The following is a 25,574-nucleotide window of genomic DNA, read 5'->3' as shown; positions in this document are numbered from 1 at the left end:
ACGGCACTGAGTTGTAATAATGATATGTACCACTATTTCATCTACATCATTTGGTATATAATATACGAGGACAACAGGTTTACCTCAGAAATCTGATTCATCTACTGTAATATGAGTCTCTTCCCCCTCCCCCCACAATAAGCCTTAAAATGTGCCCTCCTGCCGATGTTATAGACAGCTCTGCTCCCCTAATCCTCCACAGCATTTTTTTCAACTTCATAAATATTTTGAACATCGTTAAAAAAAGGAAAGGATTATGGGAACAGTCTTACCCATCCCACGAACGTTGAAGACAGATTTGCGCCCTTAACTTCAGTATCTGGATACAGAAACAGGCCCCCAGAGTTGGTTTAAGTGCTTTGTATTTACATCTTCAAATGATACATACACTCAGGCCCATATTCACGTTCCGTCTGAGTTCCGGACCCAAGATGACAAATTTCTAGAGACGATATATATATATATATATATATATATATATATATATATATATATATATATATTTGAAAGAACGAGATTGACGTGTGGTATGTGGAGGAAAAAGCCGCCCATGAGAAAGAAATGAAGGGAGCGATACTGGAAACAATGTTCATACAAAAGTGGAGCCTAGTTTTCTCGTCACAACGGTAGTGGCAAGAAGGAGCTAAGACAATTGGTTATTAAATTCCAACGTAATCCACGCATTCGCTTCTCTATGCCCCACTAGACCTCCAATTAGGGGGGCTTCCTCCTAAATTTTGTATAACCCTATAATTCCATTCGGAATAGCTATATATTGCTGCTTGCAGTAGTACTATATCGCACAAATGACTAACTTTGGCATCCCCTTTCGGAATATCACGCTACGCTACTGGTATATATTGCATTGGTAAGTAGAGAAGAAAGCAATATATGGCATTATAGTTCTCTGAGATCCGCTAGTGTTTGTGTAAGGTCATTTGATATTCTGTTAGCAAACTGGTATTGTCATACTTACATATATTATCAGTTCTTTATAATTTATTCTTCGCTACAGAATATCTTATGCATAATAATCGTACCATTACCTTACTACTAAATGTATGATCGCCAATACGTTACAACATCTTATCTTCAATTATATCTTTCCTAAAACTATACACATTCATAAGACATGGAGAACTGAGCGGCTCACGTGAACATAATGATATCATAGTTTCTAATTATCGAGTAGACTGGAGAAGACGGTTGACGATTTCCATGCAATTCAATGAAATGGAACATACCAAATGATATCCCCCTACCATCCGCAGGCACATTTCCGAAATAAAACTACCTACATTCTGTTTTGTGGTTAGATTCCAACCCATTCCACCTAATACTTCAATTTCACCAGAAATGCGCTTACCATTATGTTCGCCTGGGCCATTCAACTCTTTCTTTAAGAGGCCTCATCCCGGCGAAATTAAAATACCGCTAATTTTACAATAAATATGTGATATCTTCAAATAGATAAAAGATAATCGAAATGTGGAACAAAAGCGCCTTAGACAATATCATTTTACATGAGATACAACTCACTTATCTGCTTTTGACTTGGAGTCATTTTGAAAATCGGCATTTATTTTCGCGTTTTTAAACGGCTGACAACGGAAAGCCACTAGGGACTTGTGATAACGGTACCTCACGCAAAATAATATTGTTTAGGGCGCTCTTGTTCCACATTTAAATTATCTTTTATCTATTTGAAGATATCATATGATTACTGTAAAATTAGAGGTATTTTAATTTCGCCGGAATGAGGTCTCTTAAGCTTTCAGAATGAGCTCAAAGCAGTCAGCGGCAAACGAATTGATTCATTTGCAAATTTAGGAATATATTTCGTTATTTATTTACTTATTTATTATTTTTGGATGTTTCCAATATCTCACGCTTTCAGATTCCAACACCAACTAATAACAGTAATTATTAATTGTCGAAGACAACTTATGTCATGTTTCGTTGGAAATGTCTCACCGCATTGATTCTTTTATGCATGCCTTAAGGTATTTCAGTTGATCTAGAGCGTCTACTATCGTCTTCGGATCACCATGAGGTATCATATCTTGAATCTCGTCGTACAGTTTCTGTTGCTTCTCTTGGTTTGCTGCAAGGTGATACAAAACGAAGGCCAACGAGTGCGAGGTCTACACAGGAAGAGATAAACAAACAAAAAACAATAATTTAAAGTTCATTTGGAATTAGTAAATGTTAAGTAATTACGGTCGATGGCATATGAAAACCTGAAAATTCAATGTCATATTTCGAGCTCCTTCGTGGCTAAGCGGTTAGCGTACGCGCCTTTGGCGTGGGAGACCCAGGTTCAATTCCCGGCGGGAGCTCATGTGGTTCGGATTCCACGTTAATCAGTAGGTTCACGTCTCATATAGCCTCGCTGCTGAACGGGACGCTAAACTAAAATCAACTCAACTCAATACAATGTCATATTTACAAATTTTCTCTATTGACCTCTGTCCTTAGCCAACTGGAGTTAGTTTCTACTATGTATTCCTATTTCTGCGAGATCTATCCCAATATCGTTCTTCCATCTGCGCCTGGATCTTCTTAATTGACCTTTTTTACTGATTGGGTTTGAAAATGTTCCTACTTTTCCCATTTTGGTTACATGACCTGCTCACTGAAGTCTCCTACACTTAACGACAACAACAATGTAGTGTAAACGTTAAAAAACGTACACTTTCTCGTTATGATGTTCCTTCCATTCTCCATTTCTGTTCCTTTTTGGGCCGGAATATTCGCCTCAGGATTTTGTTTTCAAATACTTTCAGTCTGTATTCTTCTCTCAAAGTAAAAGACCATGTATCGTATATAAAGCAGAACAGGCGTAACTATTCTTTTATTTATTTTAAGCTTCAAATTCTGCAGAATTTGTGAAGAAAAAGTGTGAATTGAATAGTAACACTAATAGTAAATGTGAAAAAAGGGTAAAATTAATAAATTGAATACATAATGTTCCACAATAGCGTAGAAAAGACAATGAAACAACATGTTGTAATTATAATATGTTTAACACTGAAACACTCACGATTTTCAATAACATTAAACGCCCACGGGTGGACAATTTTTACTTAATAATTTTCTATGTTTTATCGTTAAATAAACGTTGAGGAAAAATTATAATTCATTTCTCTGATGTCTATAATCTCTCATCCATACTGGTGAAGCAATGTCATAACAATAAGGGGGGGAGGGGTTAAGCCAGCTCGAGAGTTCAGAGTAAAAGATGACTGTGTACACTTCGTACTTATTTAATTAAATTTCGATTAATGTTAAACAAGTTGTCCTTTCATTTCAATATTGCAAACCAAATTTGCACACGAGTTGCAATTTTTTTTTAACTTTTCACACCATTTTGCTATTTGATACCATTTGCTCTTTGAGATTTGCTGCGCTATGATAACATGTGGGTTGAGTTCATCCTGATTTGCTTCATATAATGAACACGAAGACCAGTCAATTTCTGAATACACACTTTTCTCTTGATATACTTCATCCTATGCCAGATGAGTAGAAGATAGTTGTATCGGTACTATTGTCTACTATCTGGATTTGAGGCAACGAACCGGGTCTTGCTCGAGAAGGCCTATTTTTATCGATGGTTACATACGTTTCTCGTTTGAGAAACTCTTGACAGATTTAAAAGAATTTACCCTATGTCTCAGTAGATAACGTAAACTATTCATTCTAACAAACATCATTATCTCAATAAAACATTTAGAAGGTGTTGTTTCCTTAGAAAATTGTGCACTACAAATACAATATCATATCTATGAATATTCATATTCTTACAGTGATACATTTCATATGCGTATATTATTGCAATACATGTTTGAGTTCACTTATTTTGATTGACTACTCTTCGTTCTTGAGAAGAGATTGTTTTAGCTTTCTATTTTAAAACGCGATTACAATGGTACCAATCCGCAATAACATTGGTTCATAATTACCACACTGTACACTGTAATACAGTATCGAGTTCCTGGTACGGAGTTAGTCCCATTTTCTCTTCCTGAAAAATGTGAAATTACGTTCAACACGCCTTCCCAAATTCGTTACGTAGATATTTCCTCCAGATTAACTTTATCCTGGTCTTCTATTCTTTCAAGCCGTCTTCTCTTAAACTGTATCTGTTGATGTCTCAAGCAATACCGTATTGACCTTCAACCTGAAAGCCTAACTCAGCTTTTGTACTTTACTTGCAGTCATCCCCTACCTTACACGACCTCCATACATATCTACGAAAGGATCGAACTCCAAGCACAAACATAAACATCAGATTTTGAATTAATTAAAATAAATATTTACTTCGCATATCCGTGACTATTTTAATTTATACTTCGAAACCTGAAGATCGTACCACACCTGAACAAAACTTGTTTCAAGGGAATGGTTACGAGCATGCATTCCTACTCGTAATAATGACATAGCAAGACAAGATGACTGTACCAGTTTTATTTTAGCTTTGTTGCGCCACGTGAAATGCACATGAGGATCTGCGCAGTGGGAAAGCGGTATCTATATTTGCTATTCGCTTTGGCGTGTTTCAACTTAAAAATAAGTAAAATGAAGTAACACTACGATTTAAATAATATGATAGTTTGATTCAATTCATTTCAGTAATTCATAATATTTTCTCTCTAAAACACAGGAGAATGACTCATTCTCTTCATTCCATTGAGTAACCTCCACGCTACCTTCACAGCCACTGCCACTTAGCCGCTAAATAAATTGTCCACGTAAGACGAGAGGAGAGAGGAAACATTGAAAATAAATCTATTATGAAATGTCACGTAACGCGTAGCAGGAAGATGGAAAAGCAAAAATGGATAAAGTTCGATATATCCCACTTTCATAGCACTAAAAGGCACTGTTCAAGGATAAAGTGATAAAATATAAGCAAGGATCAGAAAAATTACCTTTTATCGATCATGTTGCGAGATTGAGTACACGAAAAGGTAAGCGTCTCTGGATGGATTTATGTGTTAAAGATATTTCAGAAACCAAAAACGTGTCCAAGTATCTTGAATTACCAGTGCCACAGCAAGCACTATATCATGTATTAGTAGATAATGCCAAAGTTGTTAGGTTTGCTGACACGAATTGTGCGAGTACTGCTAATATTTGCACTTTGTGTGTAGACGATGTTACCAAGTGTGCGCTGAGAGAATATTCGTAAATTTGTACCTACAAAAATTACGTATATACTGTACTATTGTTGTTATTGTAAATATTAATTCTATGCATAGTTGTTCAAAGTGTATATTATTTCTGAATCATACAAAATACGTGCGGAAGAAGAGCTGTTCCTCGACCTACTCACCTCAATCCATGTATGTACTAAGTTTACCTCAATATTTTGGATGAAGCAGGTAATTCGCTATATTTCAGTTTCATTATTAGTATTATCATCTACTTTATACTCGAAGCTTGAAAGTTCACAGTTTCCATTAAGTTTCAAATATATACGTAAATTAGGACTTTACTATAAATTCCTTGAAACCACTTACTTTACCCCGAATTACACTATTTAAAAGAAATTAAAAAATCTCATTACCGTGTCAATGCCAGCCATCAACATATCCAAGGCCATAACTATAGCGTCATGTGGATCTTTGTCCTTGGAAAGAAATTTTTGAAGCAATGTTTGTTCGTCTTCATTGTCTTTTGGTATATTCTCCATCTTTTTCAGGGCTTCCTGAATATACTCATTTGCTATCCTTAAAACAACAAGAAAATTATATATTATACAGACAATATAATAATAATATAAAAATATTATTTTAAGTCCTTAAAGCAGCTTTACGAAATGGTCAAGCAAGAAATATTTCTTTAAGGATCTTCTTCACTAATGATTATTATTATTACTGTTTACATACACAACTTTTTTTTTTACTTTAGTTTTCTGCAAAAGGGTACATCGTTTGCGTAAATAGTGGAAGCTGATTTATACAACAATATTTTGTTTAGTTTATATGATTTCCACAATTTACAACAGATCCGGTACGTCCGTTCGTGGTTTTAATGCCTCTCTGTTGCTATTCTTCTTTAATAGCATGCTCACATACGCAGAAGGTTACGATCTCTGTTCGGTTAAGAGATTTTCAAAATTTATTGTGTGATTATGAAGGTAGATATTCAAATATATTTCTTTTGTTTAAAATTCTGGTTATAATGTTCTTGCTCACGAGCACGGAGACAGAATGCAATTCCACTTAGTGTAATATCCACTTAGTGTAAGCAAAGGTAGGGGGTATATGGAAAGAAGAAAAAAAAGAGATATATTCCGAAAACTATTAGATGCACTAAATGGAAAATTGCCTTTTCAGTAAGAGTGTATGTTTATTCTTATAACGCGAAGTAGTATACCTTGTGTGAAATCACTCGAGACTATGAAGTAGGTTGGTTCCTGAAAGTTTCTACTCTAAAGGTCAAGAATTGGTGCTGTTAACGATACAGAAAGGAACCATTTTGTAATTGTTAGGTTTTTGGAAGGAAGACCGGGGATCAATATTAAAACAAGAAGTAGTAACAGGTCTCTTTACATCTACTGCTTCTCTATTTATTACCATTTGTTCTCTATAATGATCGGCGTGAAAACCGGAAATGGTTGATTCCCACCAATTTCGATGAATCGCTCACCTCCGCCAATAAACAAGATCCATAACATTTGACAATCTACATTCTGTATATGTTCCATCAAATAGTTCTGAAGATTTTGTGTCTCTCGGACAGAGAAAGTACGTATATACATAAAGAAGTTTTTCGCAAACCGAACGCCTTAAACGTATAGGGCATTGAAGCCATGTTGATAGTATCAAAAGCAAGACAAGAAGTAAAGGAACTTTAGATGAATATGTTATGATTTCTAAAATATATGTTATATACCGGACTTTTGATTATGTAATATTGCTTAGGATCATTTTATCTTTATATTTTTGAAAGAACTTTAAGCTAAACCAGAATCCTACGTGTATGTTGTAGTCTTTTAACATTTTTTACTTCAGCAACACGACTTGTGCAATTCCACCTACCATATATATATTGAAGACTATCATCTTGTATTTCCGCTCTATTGAGTGTAGTGTTGTATGGATGTGAATTATAGACACTAGGAAAAGAAGATCGAAGAAAAGAGATCTTCAAAATGTGGTGCTATAGAAGGATGCTGAGCATTAGATAGATAAATACGATTTCAAGTATAAGTATTCGAAATGATCGGCAAAGCAAAAAGGAGAATACTGAAGATTACTTCAAAAAGAAAAGTTAAGGTCATTGGACACATTGTGAGACGGAGGAATCACGTTATTAATTATAGTAGAAGGAGGAAAAATATAATAGAAAGGCCACTATTAAAATATGCCTAGCAAGTAATGTAAAATATAAGGAAGAAAAGAGATATGAAATAAAAATACCGGCTTAGGATAGGAAAGGATAAAAATCAAACCAATCAAAAGATTGCGCTCCGATAAGAAGGCTTTTACATTTTTTCCCGTAGTGGAAAAATATATATCTTTCTTATACTTAAAGACAGAAAAATCTAATTGTAGGAATTACTAGTATTAAGTTAGTTATTGAGTTATATTCACTCAATTAGAAACCATTAAATTCTAAGCGCCAATGAGCCGACAACTGGTCCAACTCGAACCTTCAAAAATAAGGTGGTACGATCTACAAGTGGCTTAAATCGAAGTAGAAAATAACCTATGATGAACCTATTGCAACAAACGTGGACATAGCCTGTAGTGTCATTAGCCCTTCCCATAATCCAGTAAAGTGTTAGGAGGATAAATAAGTTATTATGGTGGAAATACCGAGAATGATTATAATGGCGACTAATCACACAAAATTCTTAAAGCATATTTCCATTACGTTCATTTTAAGAATATTTTATAGCTCGACTAATAATATAATGGAGTCTGGATTACTCTTACTTAAGTAGTGTCTATCACTTTTCCAATATTTAGTAGTATTACCTAAATAAATATGGCTCTGAATATTGCTATGGTGAGGGCATGCTAATTAGCATGTGTGTAAACCGTTTTGAAAGCAATGAGATTAAATAGATGCTATCTGATGCATTAAATGTCATGTTTATTTTATAGTTCCTCATTCAACGTAATTAATATTATATAAAATAAATCTGTATAATATAAAAGATGGCTGGTACTTATAAGCAGGAATTAAAGATTTGCTATCCAAACAGTTGCAATAACGATTATGAAGTTTATACTTCCTTGCTATTTTTCCTGTGGTACTTGAACTATCCAATACCCTGTTGCAATTACATTTCGCCTTAATTTCTCAATATTTAATCGACTAAGACTCTTGAAAATAAGGCACGTTCGTTGGTCGTGAATGTAAAATAAATTAAGGACGGTTTTTGTTCACGAACATTTAGATTTCCTTATTCACTGTTTGTACGTGAATAAAATGGGTACAACGTTATGATAATTTGACAAACACATGGAAAATACTCTACGTAAGACTATGCAGACCAAAATTGTAATTAGAAAAAGACAAACTATAACCTGTTCATATTTAGATGGAAGAAAGTCTTACCTCATGAAAAACTTCTCACTTTTCTCTAATTTTCTAAGTGTTGGTGTTTTGACCACTTTCCAAAATTTGTAGCCAAATTCTAAAACACCAAGAGCATCCACCATGTCTTTGGTTGCATTGATCATCATTTGTGATTTGGAGTTCGATGACAGATTAGGATCTAAGCAGCCGAGTCTTGTATCTAATGCAACAGTTCCTATTGCTGCAATAAAGGAAATGTCATAACTTGAGTTATATATGCTTTAAAACTGCAGGTAGGAACACTGGAGTTAATTCGTAATAGAAATAGTAGAAAACAGGGTAATAGATGTTTTGTCGTTTAAAGTCTTAAACAATACAGTATAAATAGGAGGTTCCATAGTCCAAAGGAACTCTTAGTAAAAGTGACTTACACAGTAGACTTTCAAACTATGCCAACTCAATATTGACTGGATGTAGTAGGTCTATAACTTCCACTTCTAAGGTCACAGGTGGAACCTATTGTAGGGACGTTGAATTTATTAAGAAAAAATTGGTGCTACTTTTTAGTGTTTTTAATTTCTGGAGATCTATACTTAAATCGGAAGCAGTGTAGTTATACTGCTTCTGGTTTTAGCAGGGAGGTACGAGTGAAAATAAAATCTTTCTTTCACACAATGAATCGACTGCAAAAGTTAACTTGCCGCTGTTCATAACTGTATTTGTTGTATGGTGACAACATTGAAACCAGAAATTGTTAATTTGTATCGCTTCTGGTTTGAACAGAAGGTTAACGTATTCTATGAAATATGCTTACTCTTTATAGAATGCTGAGTCGATTGCAAAAGACTACTTTTCGCTATCTCTAGCCCTTTGTACTCTAAGGTAAACTGGAAATGGTTACTTTCTAACATTTTCGGTTTACGTAGGCGGTTAGAGTAAAGGGAACCTGTTGCTGAGACTCTGAATTCATTCCGGAAAACTGCTTGTCGCTATCTAACCATTTATGTTCTCTGCAGATTCTCTATGGAAGTCTAGAAAATGGAACTCAAGAAATGAATACGAATGAAATCCTTTTCTTTTGAAGTCTGTCTGTATTAATCATCTTATGAAGACATCCATCTTGAGTTGACGTACTTTTAAGTGATATGTAGTGTGAAATTATACATTTTCACGGAAAATCACTGCTATTACTTTTTTTTATCTTTCTATGTTACGATAATACAAATAACATTTTAGATAATGTTTAGATAATGGTAAAGAACTTGACGAGATTTTTCTTCTATAACACACAATAAGACGGAAGTAGAGACATCCTAGGCGGCTGACAACCACTTTGATTATGTTCATGAAGAATGTTTTGAATCCAGTTTGGATAAATATAAATTCTTGGATGTCATGGCTAATACCAGTAAATTTGGGAGTGGTAGCAACATTATCTACAGATTTTACTTTGTTACTCAAAATCGTTAAATACCCAAAGGATATTGTTGTCAAGCTGTCCGATGTTTATTTTGGAACAAATATGATGACTACAGATAATCTATGTATTCTTAGATGTGCTTATAAGGAAGAAATGTTGTCAGTTGATTTATTTGTTCTAATAAATATGTGGATGTATTTAATATAATGTAATTTTATAACCAATCAGGAAATAATAAACTATCTAATAGTTAAGATCAGATATTAGAAATTTGAATGTAATATTTTAAAATAATTAAATAAATTTTAACCCTTGTACTTATGACTTTTTAATGTAATTATCCAGTATCTGAGATATCTCCTTTTATATTATATGAGCGACTCAAGAGGAAAAAAATATGAGATTTTCTAAATGTCGAGTAAACTGAAACAAAGTTCTATATTCTCACACAATTTAATGTAATGACACATATCAAACAAGCTTCCTCTCTTATATGCTGATATGCCTATCTACATACTGTTCTGTGGTTTGATCGTAACACTTTCTATTTATACTGTATTTCACCGGAGTGATGACTACCAAAGTCTGCCCCTGAGAACTTATAGCTCTGCTGTCTTCTAGAATTCTGCTGGACCACAGTAAAGACAATTCACAGAAGAGACCAGTGCCAATTCTAGCAAAATATGTATTCTAGTCGGCCATCAATGTCAAGATACGTCATAGGCTTGATATCAACCCAAACACACAGACACACACACACAACAAAAACACAGTTGGATCTATACAATTCTAAAATCCGTGAATTTTTTGATCAAGTATGAGATAGTGTTTGTTACCTATAAGACAAGATAGACTTCTAGTGTCAGGATGCGAAGTAAAATGGAGCTCTTGAAATAAAAAACGGATATGCTAGACATAATTTTCATAATAAGTTTTTGAGACGATACATCCTGAAATGTGAAATATCGTCTCATGGACAACAAATGTATCCTTATCTAAGTTTGTGTCATCAGTATTTACTTCAATAACCACAATAACGAGATTAATAAGTGTAAAAATATTTACTTTATAACTACTTTACACAAGTTTACACTACACTCAGTTATAATAATAATAAACTTACACTCCAGTGCCCACTTGTAAATTTCATTCACAAAATCTTCCGGTACCTCTTTGTTACTATCCCTTATGTAGTTAATCCTGCAAGAAAAATTAGAAACAACTATATCAATAGTGTTATAGATAAAGGACACATGTTGTTTGACAGAAGATAAGCAACATACTATTACATACAAAGGGTTTGTCATACACAATTTCTGTGTTGTTCCTAAATTGTTAGATGTAATGTGTCAATGAAAATAGAGAATACTTAACTTTAAGTTGAAAGATTGTGTGGGAGAAATGACATCATTAAGCCGGATTATGGGGACGAAATGCATTCTTGATACGCTTAGTTGATTTCAGGAAACTACTTCTCTTACTAGCTATGCTAGATATTACGTCTTTCCTCTACATTGATTAATATTAGAACTGGAAATGATTGATTTCTACTACCCTCGGTGGATGGAACACCTCCATTAACGGACTTGATTCTTAACCTTTGACCATTATCATCATTGCCGAAATTAATGTGATCAATCAAATAGTTCTTCAGATATTATTTTTCGCAAAAAAAATGGACACATGACAGTGCGGGTTTATCTACCAGGCGGATAAACACATGAACAGAGGTGATGAATATATTAACGTAAAGGAGGTTTGGTAAACTAAACTACTTAATAATTGCCGCCGTAGGCCGTGGTAAATCTTAAAAATACAAACAGTTTTTCATTGTACTGTATAAACCGAAATTTATCTTACATTCGTACTAATACTGAAGTTAACTCATAGCCAGTGATACGAAGAGCAACCTTTTCACTATGAACCTTAATTTAGAACAGGAATTTAATATTATTAATACTATTGACTAAGTCAATCTCTTAACCCTTTGATATTAATATCCACGTATATAAGATATACAGAACTACAATGATCAAAATATAATATACATTATTATAATGCAACTAGAAATAAAGTTTCTTTTCTCCAACTCTCGTTTACCAAGCACTCTCGTATATCAAGTTTTCTCATAATATCCGACAATTATCATGAAGAAGGTGCATTAACTAAGGCCACACACATACGTATTAAGAACACGACAGAGAAAAACATAAGAACCACTTTTTAAAATTTTATTTCAATATTAATGTTCACAGAACGGTATAGCCAAGAACAGTGAGACTTGCAAATCAGCAAGAAGAGTTTATTTTAATCTGCAGACCCTAATGACAACTGAGATCTACTGACAGTGTCAAAATTTTACTTGTTAGGATTCCTATTAAAAACAGTATATTTTAACTATTACACGAATAATAATGGACTAATTTATTTTGGAGAAAAATCGGGTCATTTGAAATTTTGTACTTTTTCTTTGCGGGGGGAATGATATAACACTGTATCAATAGACATGTCATGATACCTACGTGAAACCAAATGCTTTAAACATTGAAGACTTACGGTCACAGGAACTAGATTTTATAGTGATATTAATACCGGCATACAATATGTTAATTTGCCTTTTCACAAAATCCTCAGCAACATCTATCATTGGCGCAGAATACTGTTTTGCCGACAGCGGTCTCATCATTGGCTGCTGAACTTTTGACCTCATGTCATGCCACTTCTTGTCTTGCCTGCAAATAATAATACCAAAATACATGAAGTTTGTTAAGATGCTTTCTTCGCCTTTACATCTTTCATTTCTGTGAGCGGTATCATCGAAAGGTTAGCAGAAATAGTGCTCACTGGGTAAAATAGTAACTGAGAAAGACAGACAGAGCGAGAGCGAGAAAGAGAGAGAGACAGAGAAAGAGAGAGAGATGAACTTCTGTAGCTTTCTTAACGTAAACAGATACATCTTTTGATCGAATCCTGCTTACCGGGAGTACCTATGTAATAGTGATGGAAGGGTCACGGGTTACCTGTGTCACTTTCATCACGAATTTAATCCGGGTAAGGATCTCACTTTGCATCCGGCCTGATGTGGTGATTCCGGTCCGACACGGTGACGGGGAAGCAGCAAAAATTTCATCTCTACACTATCGCTGCGCAATGTTATAGTGGATTAAGGAAGGATCACGCGAAACATTTTCATGTATGGGATATGGATAGCCACCTTCAGTCATCGTTACCCGTTAAGATGTTAAAGAAATTGAGCCCATTAACGGAATCGACCAAGATAATCGCTCTACCTATATATTGTAATAATATCTATCTATCTATCTATCTATCTATATATATATATATATATATATATATATATATATATATATATATATATATATATATATATATATAAAATCCCTAACATGTATGTTATATGACCTACTAGTGTTGCTCACAAGGCGAGAACTATCATAAAATAATTATCGTTTTGTCTCGATCTCAATTTTTCCAAAAATTTTGTTAATATTTTTAATCAAATAATTCTCTGTAGACTAGATACAAAACGGAAATGCTACTTTGTATTTCGAAGCTCATCAAATGTCCAAGACATTAACACGACTGCTCATACATGGACTGCCGTAAACAAAATTTAAAAACATACGTATCAAAATGTAACAAAAATACTGCTGTAAAAGAGAAATAAAAATGTACAAGAAGAGATAAAATAATAAATATGTAAGTATAACAAATATATAACAACAACAATAAATCAATAACAACAAATAGTAATAATAATAGAGAAAATATATAACAATAACAATAAACACTAATAACAGTACTGTAAAGAAAATATATAAGAATAACAATAGTAAAAACAATAAAACGTCAGGAATCAAAGTTTGTGGCGAACCTTTCCACGTGGGAAAAGTATCATCCACTCTGTATCCATTACGTCGTCTTCCACCATAATTGCAGGTGGCTTACGGACAGGTGGAGATTTAGTTCTTTTCGAAAAAAAAAAGACCCTGTCATTTAGTTGACGTATATGTTGGCTAAATTTTAGTCCGACAATATAAGATGAGCGGCGAAGAGTTGGGGATCGCCGAAGACCAACACTAAGAGAAACACGTGAGGTTTCGAGGGGTTTACTAATCGATGCGACTGCGGTCTGAATTTCTGGACTTGTCGGGTAGAAGATCCGTTTGGGTGGAAACGTCAGACGTTTGGGTTGCTATACCCTGGCCGGCGAACGATGATTTCTGACAGCTCAGCTTGCGAAGCACGACTGAGGAATGCGGTGTTGCCATGTGCTTCTTGCGCAAGGGAAGAATCGTCTGCTTCCTCGTTGAGGGTGAGAGGGGGTGAGTGAAAGTTTGGCAATATGCGGTGGTTACCATGGAGACGTGACAGGTTCTCAGCCTAAGGTTGGTTGATCTGCTGTCTTCTGCTCGCTCGCCGTGGCCTTGTGCAAAGCTGTCAGAAATAATCGTTCACCGGCCAGGGTATACAGGCTATTTTTTGTAAATCTGTATTCCATAAACCAGTAAATGCGTACGGAAGACGGATATCAAATTCCGTGTGGAAGGCTATGGGCATGCTTGATTCTTACTCCTATTAGCCTATTTGGAATGAACCATAATTTTCGCTCTGTGGGGATATAACATTGAAATAAAAGGTAACTGAATCTACGTCTTCAGATCCCAATTGAAGGATGTGGACAGACATGGAATCTACTTCGGGGACGCTGAGTACAAACCTAACAAAACATTTCGCACTACCGAATACAATTTCCGTTCTACAGAAGTGGTTACTAAATTTTTTGACTGGCAATACATTTTGCTTTACAATGAATACGGCATCACGACACGATTAATTCATTTTTGTAGTAGTAATAATAATAATATAAATTCTAGTGGTGTAAGACTAAATTTCTATGAAATAGTGGCTCAATGAAGTTTTTAAGCATTGATTCTACCGGTGGAGACGTTGACTGGTAATCTATATTTATAATATTGATGTTAACTGATTATTGAATGCTTCATGATTTTTAAATTCTAAAATTTGACGATACACTCCATGCAATTGTACGACGCAAGAGTGTGTCGCGACCCACCGGTTAGGAATGGCCGCTCCATTGGAATCCAGTGCTGAAATTGGAGATGGTTAAATCTGCCATTTTTTTGTTTTTCAACAGAAAGATATAAGGTGGAAATATGCAAACTCATCTAGGAACAATGAATCTATGAACATCAAACAAGAATTCGTTCTGTGGGAGACCCGGGTTCGATTCCCGGCGCCAGTTCATGTGTTCTAATTAATTAGTAGGTCAACGTCTCATGTAGTCTCGCGGCTAAACGGACGATAAACTCAAAATCAACTCAATTGAACTCAATATTTCGTTCTGTACATCTAATGACTTCTTCTCTATAAGAATCAAATAACAAAACCGGAAGTTGCTAAATCTATCACTTCCGGCTTTAATAGAGATCTAAAAACGAAGATAAAGTCTATTTGACCTAAGTCGTTTCAAAAACTGAAAAAGGATCGTAATTTTTGAAAATCAATTTTGCGCACGGAACCGTGTCATATTTTTTTTGTTGATAAAAACGGTTTCGAAATCGGTACCAAAATGAACTTATAGAGGAAATCATTTCCAGGGCCGGAACTCATACTGATTTTCAGGAAAAAAAAGTCATTGACTCTAGAACCCAACCGATACTGAAATGGAAGCAAAATAACAGAAAAAAGAGAAATATATTGCAATAAACTGCTGTAGGTAATTCACTCGAGTTGCCATATCGCAGTCCCTTAACATTGCGCTTGTGACGATCTTGTGGTAAGGATGTCTGCAAATGATGTCAAAATGTATTTCACTTGTTATCTCAAAATACAATGACCTAGCGCAATATGGTTAGCGTACGCGCTGTTGGTGTGGGAGAACCCAGATTCCATTCTCGATTGCGAATGTCATGTGGTTTGAAACCTATTAATCTGTACGTCTCCTATAGCTTAGATACTGAACGAGACGCTAAATTTAAAATCAAACAACCATTGAACCACACTGAATCAATATTGTATTGGTTATGAATTTATCGTCCGTTTCAGCAGCGAGGCTGTATGAGACGTTATTCTATGCGATCCAAAGTACATGAGTTTCGGTCTCGATACGCTGAATTAAAGCTTTCAATTTTATGAACAGAACGAGTATGTCGAAATGTATTTTGCTACTATTCTCGAAGCATGCCGAAATACTATAAAACATTTATTTAGGTTTCGAGAGCTGGAACCTGAAATATTTTCAGATCCGTTACAATTAATGACCCCCTGAAACTTTACTTAAACGTCGATTCCTCCAAGGGAAGATTTGAAAACACCCATAGATTATTAATTAACTTAAAACACGTACTTACTCAATAAGAAGTCCAGCATTATGACGGAAGAAGTCGGAATTAGTGACTTTTCTGTCGTAGGCTAAAGAATCAAAACCAGGTCTTTTAGGCCAAGGTCCTTCATTTCTGAATACTGTTTCCGCATCTTTCGGATTAAATATGATAACGATGTCAGGATCCAATGGTAGATCTCTGATAACTACAATGTCACCATACGTGTTGTATAAATGCCAATTCAACAAATGTGCCTTGTCCTTTCCATATTTCACTGAAATTAGAAAACATAATCATTACAGCTGAAACTTCTATGACTCAAAAACTTTGAAAATATGTATTCATTCATGCCCTAAAAATGATAAAATATGTTCTAAAGGAACACGCAACCGTATATACTATAATACGTGGCTTCAGGAATGTTGAAACCATTTTCGTTGAACCCAGATTCTCTAACAGAAAGAAAGAAAGGAAGAAACTCCAACATATTTTTGGATCAAAAGATCCAATATATTTCAGGCAAAAAATTTCTTGTAGGCCTTATATCTGGAGAAACTCATACAGTGTAGCCAAATCCAAACGATTACTTAACTCAAACGATTATCCTTATCCCGCAAAACTATGAAAACTCGATTGAGGGGCTGTTCAAAACTTTTGAGGCCCCTGATCCCAAAATTCCAATATATTTCAATCATTTTTTCCTGTACGCCTTATATTTGGAGAACTGCATATAGCGTAGCCAAACCCAAACTCAGATGTGTTTATTCCGTAAATAAAAAAAAGCTTGATTTAGGGCCATTAAAAATGTTGAGACCCTGGTCAAAAACTAATTATTGGCCAAGATCATAATCTTTTGATCCATTTTCTTTTGATCATTCCTAAGATTTTTGTTTTAAATTTTCTTCGTACTCGATAAATATATCGTACGCAATATATACATACGCTCAGCGTAAAGAGAAAGAAGAAACGGGTCTCACCATAAGATTCAGAGATGATTTCAGGAGATGGTCCAGGAAAAATAATCTTCCGGGTTGATATCTCTGATAGTGATCAATATGGATTACGAGTAATATTGCGCAGAAATAATGTTTTCTTATCTTATATCATAAATGTGATAGAAATCTCGTCTTGATTCTGGAACAATTCATTATCGCCTCAATTGTAGAAAAACATATCTCGTCTCGTCTCGAAAAACTCTAGTCTGGATTGTAAATTTATGTACAAAATTTATGCCCCGATTTCTTTCTTAATTTCATCTAAAAGTGACTAGAATCCTGCGTATTACGAGAAGCCCAGGACGGGTGTGTTCTAACAACATTTAAGCCAAATTTGGAAGGACCTGCCGGAAATCGGGTCCAAGACCACGCTACGCCTACAAAATTATAGTTAAGTACTTATAACTGTCTACAGAGTATTAATTGTCAATATCTAACTTTCTATATCTAATAGTTCCATAATTTAATTTTTATCGTGTACTCTAACCTGTATTACAGGTTCTATAAACATATAGCTATTAACCCTGGAAACATAACTTTCAAAACAAACTGTTTTAAGGATTTTTCACTAATGTTACTTCTGTGTAGTTGCTTTGAGAAGGACTGTAGACTTTATGTAGTAAAGATGAAGTTGACAGAAAATCTTTCAATTTTTCGATTAATTGCTATCATACTGAGCATACCACTTTCTTATAGCAAATAAATAACAACGTGAAAAATATACTCACATGTAAGTGGTAACATACTAAGAAGAGTTCCAACAACAGGTAGACTTCTGGGACCAGGTATATCCTTATAAGGTTTAGCACTTAGTAACTCATCTTGTGACGTCTTGGAGCCCGCAGAGACAGTCGTCGCATATCTCACTACCGTTGACAAGTTGCAATGTGATATAAAATCTAATTTGCTGATGTTTGTTACTAATCGACAGAGGCAATTTGTATTCATGTTGCATTCCTTCTGTAATTAGAGACAATACTGTGGTTATAACACTGGCAATCCACATAAATATTTCAAAATGTCCAATTGACATTTACACCTCTAAATACATTGAATTATGTGTCTTATTTTTAAATATTTTAATAATTTTATTCTGACAAGGAAAGGCCATGAACCTGTCAACGGGACTTCCTAATCAACCCTAACCTATTCGATAAACATAACAAAGATATGTTCATGCACAAAAAGTTAGGTGTCATCAGTGGCGGCGATTGGACGTTAAAAGTGAGGGGGCAAGACATGATTTGAATATTTGTATATCAATGTTAATATACCAATTTCCCTGGTTGATACTATAAACATTAATAGGCCATTTCAGAAAAGAGGGGGTGCAACTGCCCCCCTTTGCCCCCCTAATCGCCGCCCATGGGTGTCATGGACAACGGAGTAAGTCCCTGGGGCCCATTAACCCTGTTAGTATAAAGAAAATTGTAGACTCGCAGTGAAAAAGCTATTGCATCAACACTGTTAATTGGAAAGTCATGTTTCATAGTTTATTCTCTTCAGCATGAAACAAGCTTTTCAGAGGTGCTATATTGGGGCCCCTAACGTACTTTTACAGGGAAAACTGGGAGGATGTCGGGAAAATTCCCTCCAGAAATCCCTCCCATCAACTTAGAACCCCTTTGGAGTGTACTCGGGTAAAAGAATACAATCCAAATGTATAGGGGAAATGTATCTTAAAAAATAGTATAAGGGATAGGAAATGTGTATACCAAGTTTTATATTGATAGACGGAACAGGTATGAGGGGAAATCCTATATTGGTATACAATCTTTTCCCTCATATTTATTCCGTCTATCAGGGACTTACTCCGTTGTCATGGCACCTAAGCTTTTGTGCATGAACATATCTTTCTTATGTTTATCGAATGGACTAGGTTTGATTAGGAAGTCCCGTAGACAGGTTCATGTTCTTTCGTTGTGAGTTTTTACATACTACGTTGGTGCCCTCTAGCCTAAATGTGATGATGAAAAATGCTTCTTAATAATGAAAGCAATATATATATATATATATATATATATATATATATATATATATATATATATATATATATATATATATATATAAACAGTTCATAACAACCATACCTTGAGAAGGATTCGAACTCAGGATATTCAAATAATGTGACACCATTAGTCCGCTCCATCATATAAACCTGCTGCTTCAAAATATAGCGGACCATCGTTTCACGAACTACTCTTCGCAATAGGGATGGGCATGAGCGAGTTTGAGCGACTCGACTCGACTCGACTTGAAACAGACAAATTTGAGCTCGACTCGAGAACTCGGTTCGAAAAATTTCCTCCAACTCCACTCGAATTTGGGTCGAGTTTCGAGTCGAGCCGAGCCAAATCGAGCAAAATTGTGTGTTGTTTCAAGTACTCCCTTCAAGTATTCTACATAGAAAAATTAATTATCAATATTACTACTACTACTACTTTATTATTATTATTATTATTATTATTATTATTATTATAACGTGTATAAACATGATAGATAGGCGGTTTGTATCTGAATACTAAAAGTTTGACTGCCGACCTCGGTGGTCGTGAAGTCTAGGAGGTAGGGCCATGTTTCACGAGGTTCCGGGTTTGAGTTCCGGAGAATGAAGTATTCAGGTTCGAGCCAAAAATTGTTAAAAGTTATAGGGCGCCGCCCAAACGTGTTCAAGACTGCTAGGACCGGATTTACGGTTGTCGACCCGGGTGAACCGAACTAAGCCGATGGTTCATCCCAACCGAGTCGGCTCTAGCCGATTCCTCACCCCAACCAAGCCAAACCGAGCTGATGGCTCACCTCAACCGAGCCCGTATAGAGCTGTTCACTCAGTTGAACTGAGCCGAGATAGATGACATCACTACCCGGATTGGGTTTCAGCTTGGGCTTAAAAATTCGACAGTGCAGGTCTCAGCCTTGATGGTAAGAACTACAGTATAAACTTATATTGATATTCACGACATTCGAAGCTATCTCGTTATCGAGACGATACGACATGCAAGCAGCGTCCCGTCTCGTGAGCAACACTAAAAGTATTCCATATTACTGCTTACATTTCTCATGGCTTTCGCTTTATAGTCTAATCAGGCCATGATTTCAAAACTAGTTAAAACGAGTTGAAGGAGCGAGCCATTTATCAAACTTGACTCGACTCGAGAAAATTACCTTTGACTCGATTTGTGCCCATCCTTGTGCCCTTCGCAAACAAATCGATTCACGATCTAGTTTGGTAACAAACTTTTCCCTCGGCCTACGAACGACATTTCCGGATACAAATGCACACGCATGTACACACAATTACGTGTAACTGCCAGATCTCGAGTTTGGAACAGTTTTCCACAACGCTATTATTGATAATTTATCTTATCTCATTATCAAGAAGATTGAAACATACTAATGCAGCAGTATATTGACAGACGAGCACTAGAATAATCATATTCTTCATATTTATTGTAAATAGTAGTAATGGACCCTTTATATCCGATTTGGCCGTCTACGTGATCTAGATCATTATTCCGACATGCTACATACGCCATTGACCCTGGTCACGTGGTATGACATCACAAGGTAATGACCTTAATCCTATGTTATGACATCACAAAGGCATGTTACTTCCTAATTTTGAAAGAAAAAAATGAAATGAAATCTTTGGGTTTTACGTCCTACGTTTATGCCGGTTAGGCTAAAGGAGACGGTGATGTTGAGAGATGAATGAAAATAGTGGAATGAAGAAAGTGGGAGGAAACGGGAGAACCCCGATAAAACCCACGCACACGGTGTTTGTCCACCACAAAATTCACTTGGCGGGAGCAGGGTTTGAACCCGGGACACCAAGCACCATAGGTGAACGCTCTACCACCGAGCCACCGCGGCCCTAATTTTGAAAGAGTCTACGGGTCCTAAATATGAACTTTTTGGGGTCGTAACTTATTATCCTGGATGAAAAAGTTGCAAAAATTTGCAAATTTCTATGTAGGGTTAGCTCACTCTTTCATGGATATTAACGACCAGTTTCGCACCCTTATGATGAGTGTTACTGGGCATCTTAGTTCGTTTACTTAGCTGGGCAAAAGAATTTTCAAAAATAGAAAATTTCGTGGTTTTGGCGATATTTGTCGTCTAAGATGAGCGTTTTTGATCCTATAGAGGGGTAGCTCACTCTTTTCTTTTTTTTATGGGTATTAAAAACCAGTTACATACTCCAACGTGTTTTGAGTAGGTGCAGGGTGGTACAACATTGGATCCCTCGTGATTTAAGATGGGTGTTTTTGCAGTCATTCTCTTTTTCATAACTGTTAAGGATCAGATACGTACCTGTGTGGCTTCTTTGAAGTTCTCCATTTCAAATATGGATGCAAAAAAAGAAATGTAATTATACTTCTACTACCGTTAAACTAACATCATACTCAAAGTACTTGCTCATAGCTTTAAAACCTTTTCAGAACCTACAGGGATTTCAAGAAAATCGTAGACCTTTAGGTTGGTAGCCCTAGCACCGCAGGGTTTGCCCAAGTGGACCCAACCCGAAAAGACCCACTTTGAAACCCACCTGGATTTTTGAGTTTTTTGTTAGTATATTATTGGTACAACATTGGTCACTAAGGTGACCACATTACAAGTGATTTTTATCAGATTTTGGACGTCCTATGGGCAAATTAGATGCTTTCGTGTTAAGATATACAAAATTCAACATAAGACCATTATAAAATTCTGAATGCACTGAATGAAGTATATATATATATATATATATATATATATATATATATATATATATATATATATATATATATATAAAACTTAGCTTGAGATAATTAAAGAACTAATTGATGTACGGATTATGCTTACAACCTATTTGAAGTAAAACATGCAATTTTATATTTTAGAAAATACTTTCTGTGAATAGTGTGCTCGAAATCTCGGCGACGCCGAGGGACATTATCCTTCATACTTTCGACGGATTTAAGGTCATAGCAGTAAATATTTAAATACATTAGTGAAACTATTAGTATTACTTCTTATCTTTGATGATAACAGAAGTTTCCTTCAGTAAAATTTGGTTTTCCAACAACAATAGTTAAGTTCAGTCATTTGTTGCTACTCTTCAAATAAGCATTCTGTAGAATCAACACCAGCAATAAGGTAAAAATTCTTGTCAAATTTAAGAAGCTTAATGCTCGGAGTTCCGAAGACTACGTAACGCTTACTATTTCAAGTGCTGAATCCAAACTTGCGTACTAGTGGAAACTTTGATGCACAGTAAAGAAAGCAGCATTTTCGGGAACAACACGTCGTGAAAGAAGTACTCGGGAAATTCCCGCAATTGAACACACAAAGCATCGAAAATGAATATTTGAACAATAAGACTATTTATTTTACGCTGGAAGATATTTAATTTCATTTTAAAACATTTTGAAACATTTACTTTATAAAATATGAATTACATCTTCGTTAATTGTTTTAAATTAATTTTCGGGAAAGAACAAATGCTCGGGAAATTCCCGTAATTGAACGCACAAAGCATCGGAAGTGAACTTCAAAAATAAAACCATTTATTTTACACTGGAAAATATTCATTTCATATTAGACATTTTGAAACATTTATTTTATAAAACATAAATTATATCTTTAAATTAATATATTTGGTATTCTTATTTGGCGAACGTCACATCTACATTCGTTCGTTTGTCTACCTGTACCACACACACACACACACTACAAGGTACAACTTTTGGTCTTTTACGGTTAAATTTTCAGGGTACAAACATGAACGAGATATTTTGGGGGAATCCAACGTAAAATTTCAAAATGGCGGCATTTTTTTCAAAATATCGGGTATTAACGTTACAGGGTGAAATTTTCGAATTTTGAAGTTGAAATATTGAGGGCAGAAACCCCAGACATTCTAAATTTGCTATACAAATTTTCTCGGCTATACAATGTAAAATTTCAAAATAGTGGCCATTTATTTTAAAACAGCAGTGAGTAGAAAATTGTTGGAATTTGTGACAATTCTAATCTTGAAATATAAACCACATTTTAACACTTTTACCCCAAAGACATCGAAATATTAAAAAAAAAAAACAATTAAACCCGATAATACCAGAAAAAGCCCATATGGGTTGGTTTTTTATTAAAAAATGCCAGGATTTTTTCAAACCCTTGTAGCACCCCTTCTAATTGTCACAGGTACATGGGCGATACCTTGTTGTAAAGGTTATAAAGCACACATTCCAATGAGGTAACATTTGTGCTCCCGTACCAAATCCGTAGAAGAATAATAATTAAAAAAAATAAATAGAATATTTTGTTTTTGGAAATTATCAGAGGCTGGCAACACTGTTACTTGTCGTACGCAGAAAAAGATATTTTGACGTATACGCCAGATATTGGGTTCAATCATGTAAGAAAATGAAGGGCCTATGCGAATAGCAATGGAGAAAAAAATTCGGAACATCGTACCTACGTGAATCATCCTGTATATTTTTCGAGGGACTGTTGTCTAGCCTGTCGTTGGTAGCCGTAGCGACGCCTCTAATTGTCACATAGACATGAGCCATACCTTATTAGAAAGCTCAAGAAACACAGTTGCTAATGAGATAACTTTTGGGGCTACAGTGCCTAACTTGTAATAGAAGAAAATAAACATTTTCAAAAAAAAAAAAAAAAAAAAAAAAAAGTTTTCAAAGTTTGTGGGAGTACGGCAACATTATTATTTGTTGTACTCACGAAAAAACGTTTCCACACACAAGGGCGCCGATTTCTCTGTAAATTTGGGGCGGCGGGGGGGGGGGCATTTATTTATTTATGACTTCTTTTACGTGGCGAAGTTAAGGCTCTGCAGCCTTCTCCGAGCATTTAACCACGTGCATACATTATGTATTTTTTTAAAAGCACCAATATATAGAAAATATTAACAATTACAATAAGAAAAGTACTGAACCACATAAAAAAAAGAATATACTACTTAAAATAAAAAAATGGTTAAACACTTCAAAAACAAAAATTGAAAATAATATACATTAGAGGAAACAAAAATAATATGGAGAAAACCTAAATTGCATATTGCCTATAGCGGCAAAAGAAGTATGAATATATAAGCTGTACAAATTAACATAGGTTACCTATCGGTTGTGTGGTCATATGTAGGTTATTAATAGTCTGGTAAAACGAAGATGCCTCAGGTGCTACCAGTATCCTTATCTTTACTTAAGTGAAGGGAATTTACAGATTTTTTAAATTTGGCAACTGTGGAAACGTTGTGTATTAATTGATGTAAACTGTTCCAGAGGCGTGTAGTACTTACTGTGAAGGATTTTGAGTATGAATCAGAATTGTGACTGGGTATGGAGAGCAAGAAATTATCGTGTGATCTTGTGCTTCTAGTATGAAAGTCAGATAAATATAAAAATCTACGGGCTAGATGCGATGGTTCTGACGTAGTCAGTATTTTGTATCCTCGTCGCCATAAGTGCCTTTACATCGCAGTGACGGGTATGTGACCGCGCAGTACTCCAAGGAAGGGATGGTTGTATAAGAATTTGTGATTAATTTTGAAGAGTTTTTATTTTGACTAGGGAATTAACATAGGTGAAGGGAGTAAAGACACAGATTTGAAGCATCAGTACACTGTTATTGAAGCATCAGTGCACGAAAAGATTCGTATTCTCAGTTTTTCTATTTATTGTTTTATATGTTAAGTTAAACACCACAATATGTATCACTGATATCGCAGATCGTATTATTTTTTAAAATCGTGTTTGTAACCTATTGTCAAAACATTCATCTCCAGACATGATGTAGAGAGAAGAGAAAGAGATACGACATCTGTAATATATGTATATGTGATTCACTAAGTAACTGTAGAAATTAGTTAAAGGACACATAAGAGAGCGAAAAGGAGCTCTAGAAGTCTGAACTTTTTAGGAACGTCCTAGATAGCTGAAAATATAGTTAAAAATTGCAAAAGGTATCATGTAAATTACCTCTCTTTTCTTATATTCTAGTATACTTTTCTATCACATCCAAACATCTCTATTCAGAATTACGAGATAAAGGTGAAGAGAGAAAGATTCCCATTTCAAGAATTATATCAGGAAAAAAATCTTTTGACTTAGACTAGATTCGAACTCGCAACCGTTGAATCCATGGCTCAGCGCTCTACCGATTGAGCTAACAACTACTGTCGAAAAAGCCAGATTTCTACAACTACCGGTTGCTGAATGGTGTGTATTAACCAAGTTTGCCGAGATAATT

The 25,574-nt window shown here is 35.2% G+C and overlaps 1 protein-coding gene across 1 annotated transcript in view; it reads right to left on the bottom strand.

Moving 5' to 3' along the window:
• LOC145682333 (putative cytochrome P450 301a1, mitochondrial) overlaps positions 1-21,662 on the bottom strand; it is a 45,974-nt gene extending 24,312 nt beyond the window's left edge. The window contains exons 1-8 of the mRNA XM_081753908.1: positions 21,636-21,662; positions 18,050-18,281; positions 16,354-16,600; positions 12,481-12,690; positions 11,082-11,158; positions 8,578-8,779; positions 5,573-5,735; positions 1,975-2,144 (exon numbers count right to left, since the gene is read on the bottom strand). Coding sequence (XP_081610034.1) covers positions 1,975-2,144; positions 5,573-5,735; positions 8,578-8,779; positions 11,082-11,158; positions 12,481-12,690; positions 16,354-16,600; positions 18,050-18,281; positions 21,636-21,662 — 1,328 coding nt within the window. The remainder of the gene's footprint in view (positions 1-1,974; positions 2,145-5,572; positions 5,736-8,577; positions 8,780-11,081; positions 11,159-12,480; positions 12,691-16,353; positions 16,601-18,049; positions 18,282-21,635) is intronic.
• Positions 21,663-25,574: the final 3,912 nt, after the last annotated feature.

The sequence above is a fragment of the Thermobia domestica genome, chromosome 3, assembly GCF_964235325.1.
Source record: "Thermobia domestica chromosome 3, izTheDome1.hap1.1, whole genome shotgun sequence".
NCBI classification, from domain to species: domain Eukaryota; kingdom Metazoa; phylum Arthropoda; class Insecta; order Zygentoma; family Lepismatidae; genus Thermobia; species Thermobia domestica.
The sequence above is the reverse complement of the archived record's forward strand: the minus strand, read 5'-3'. Positions and strand labels throughout refer to the sequence as shown.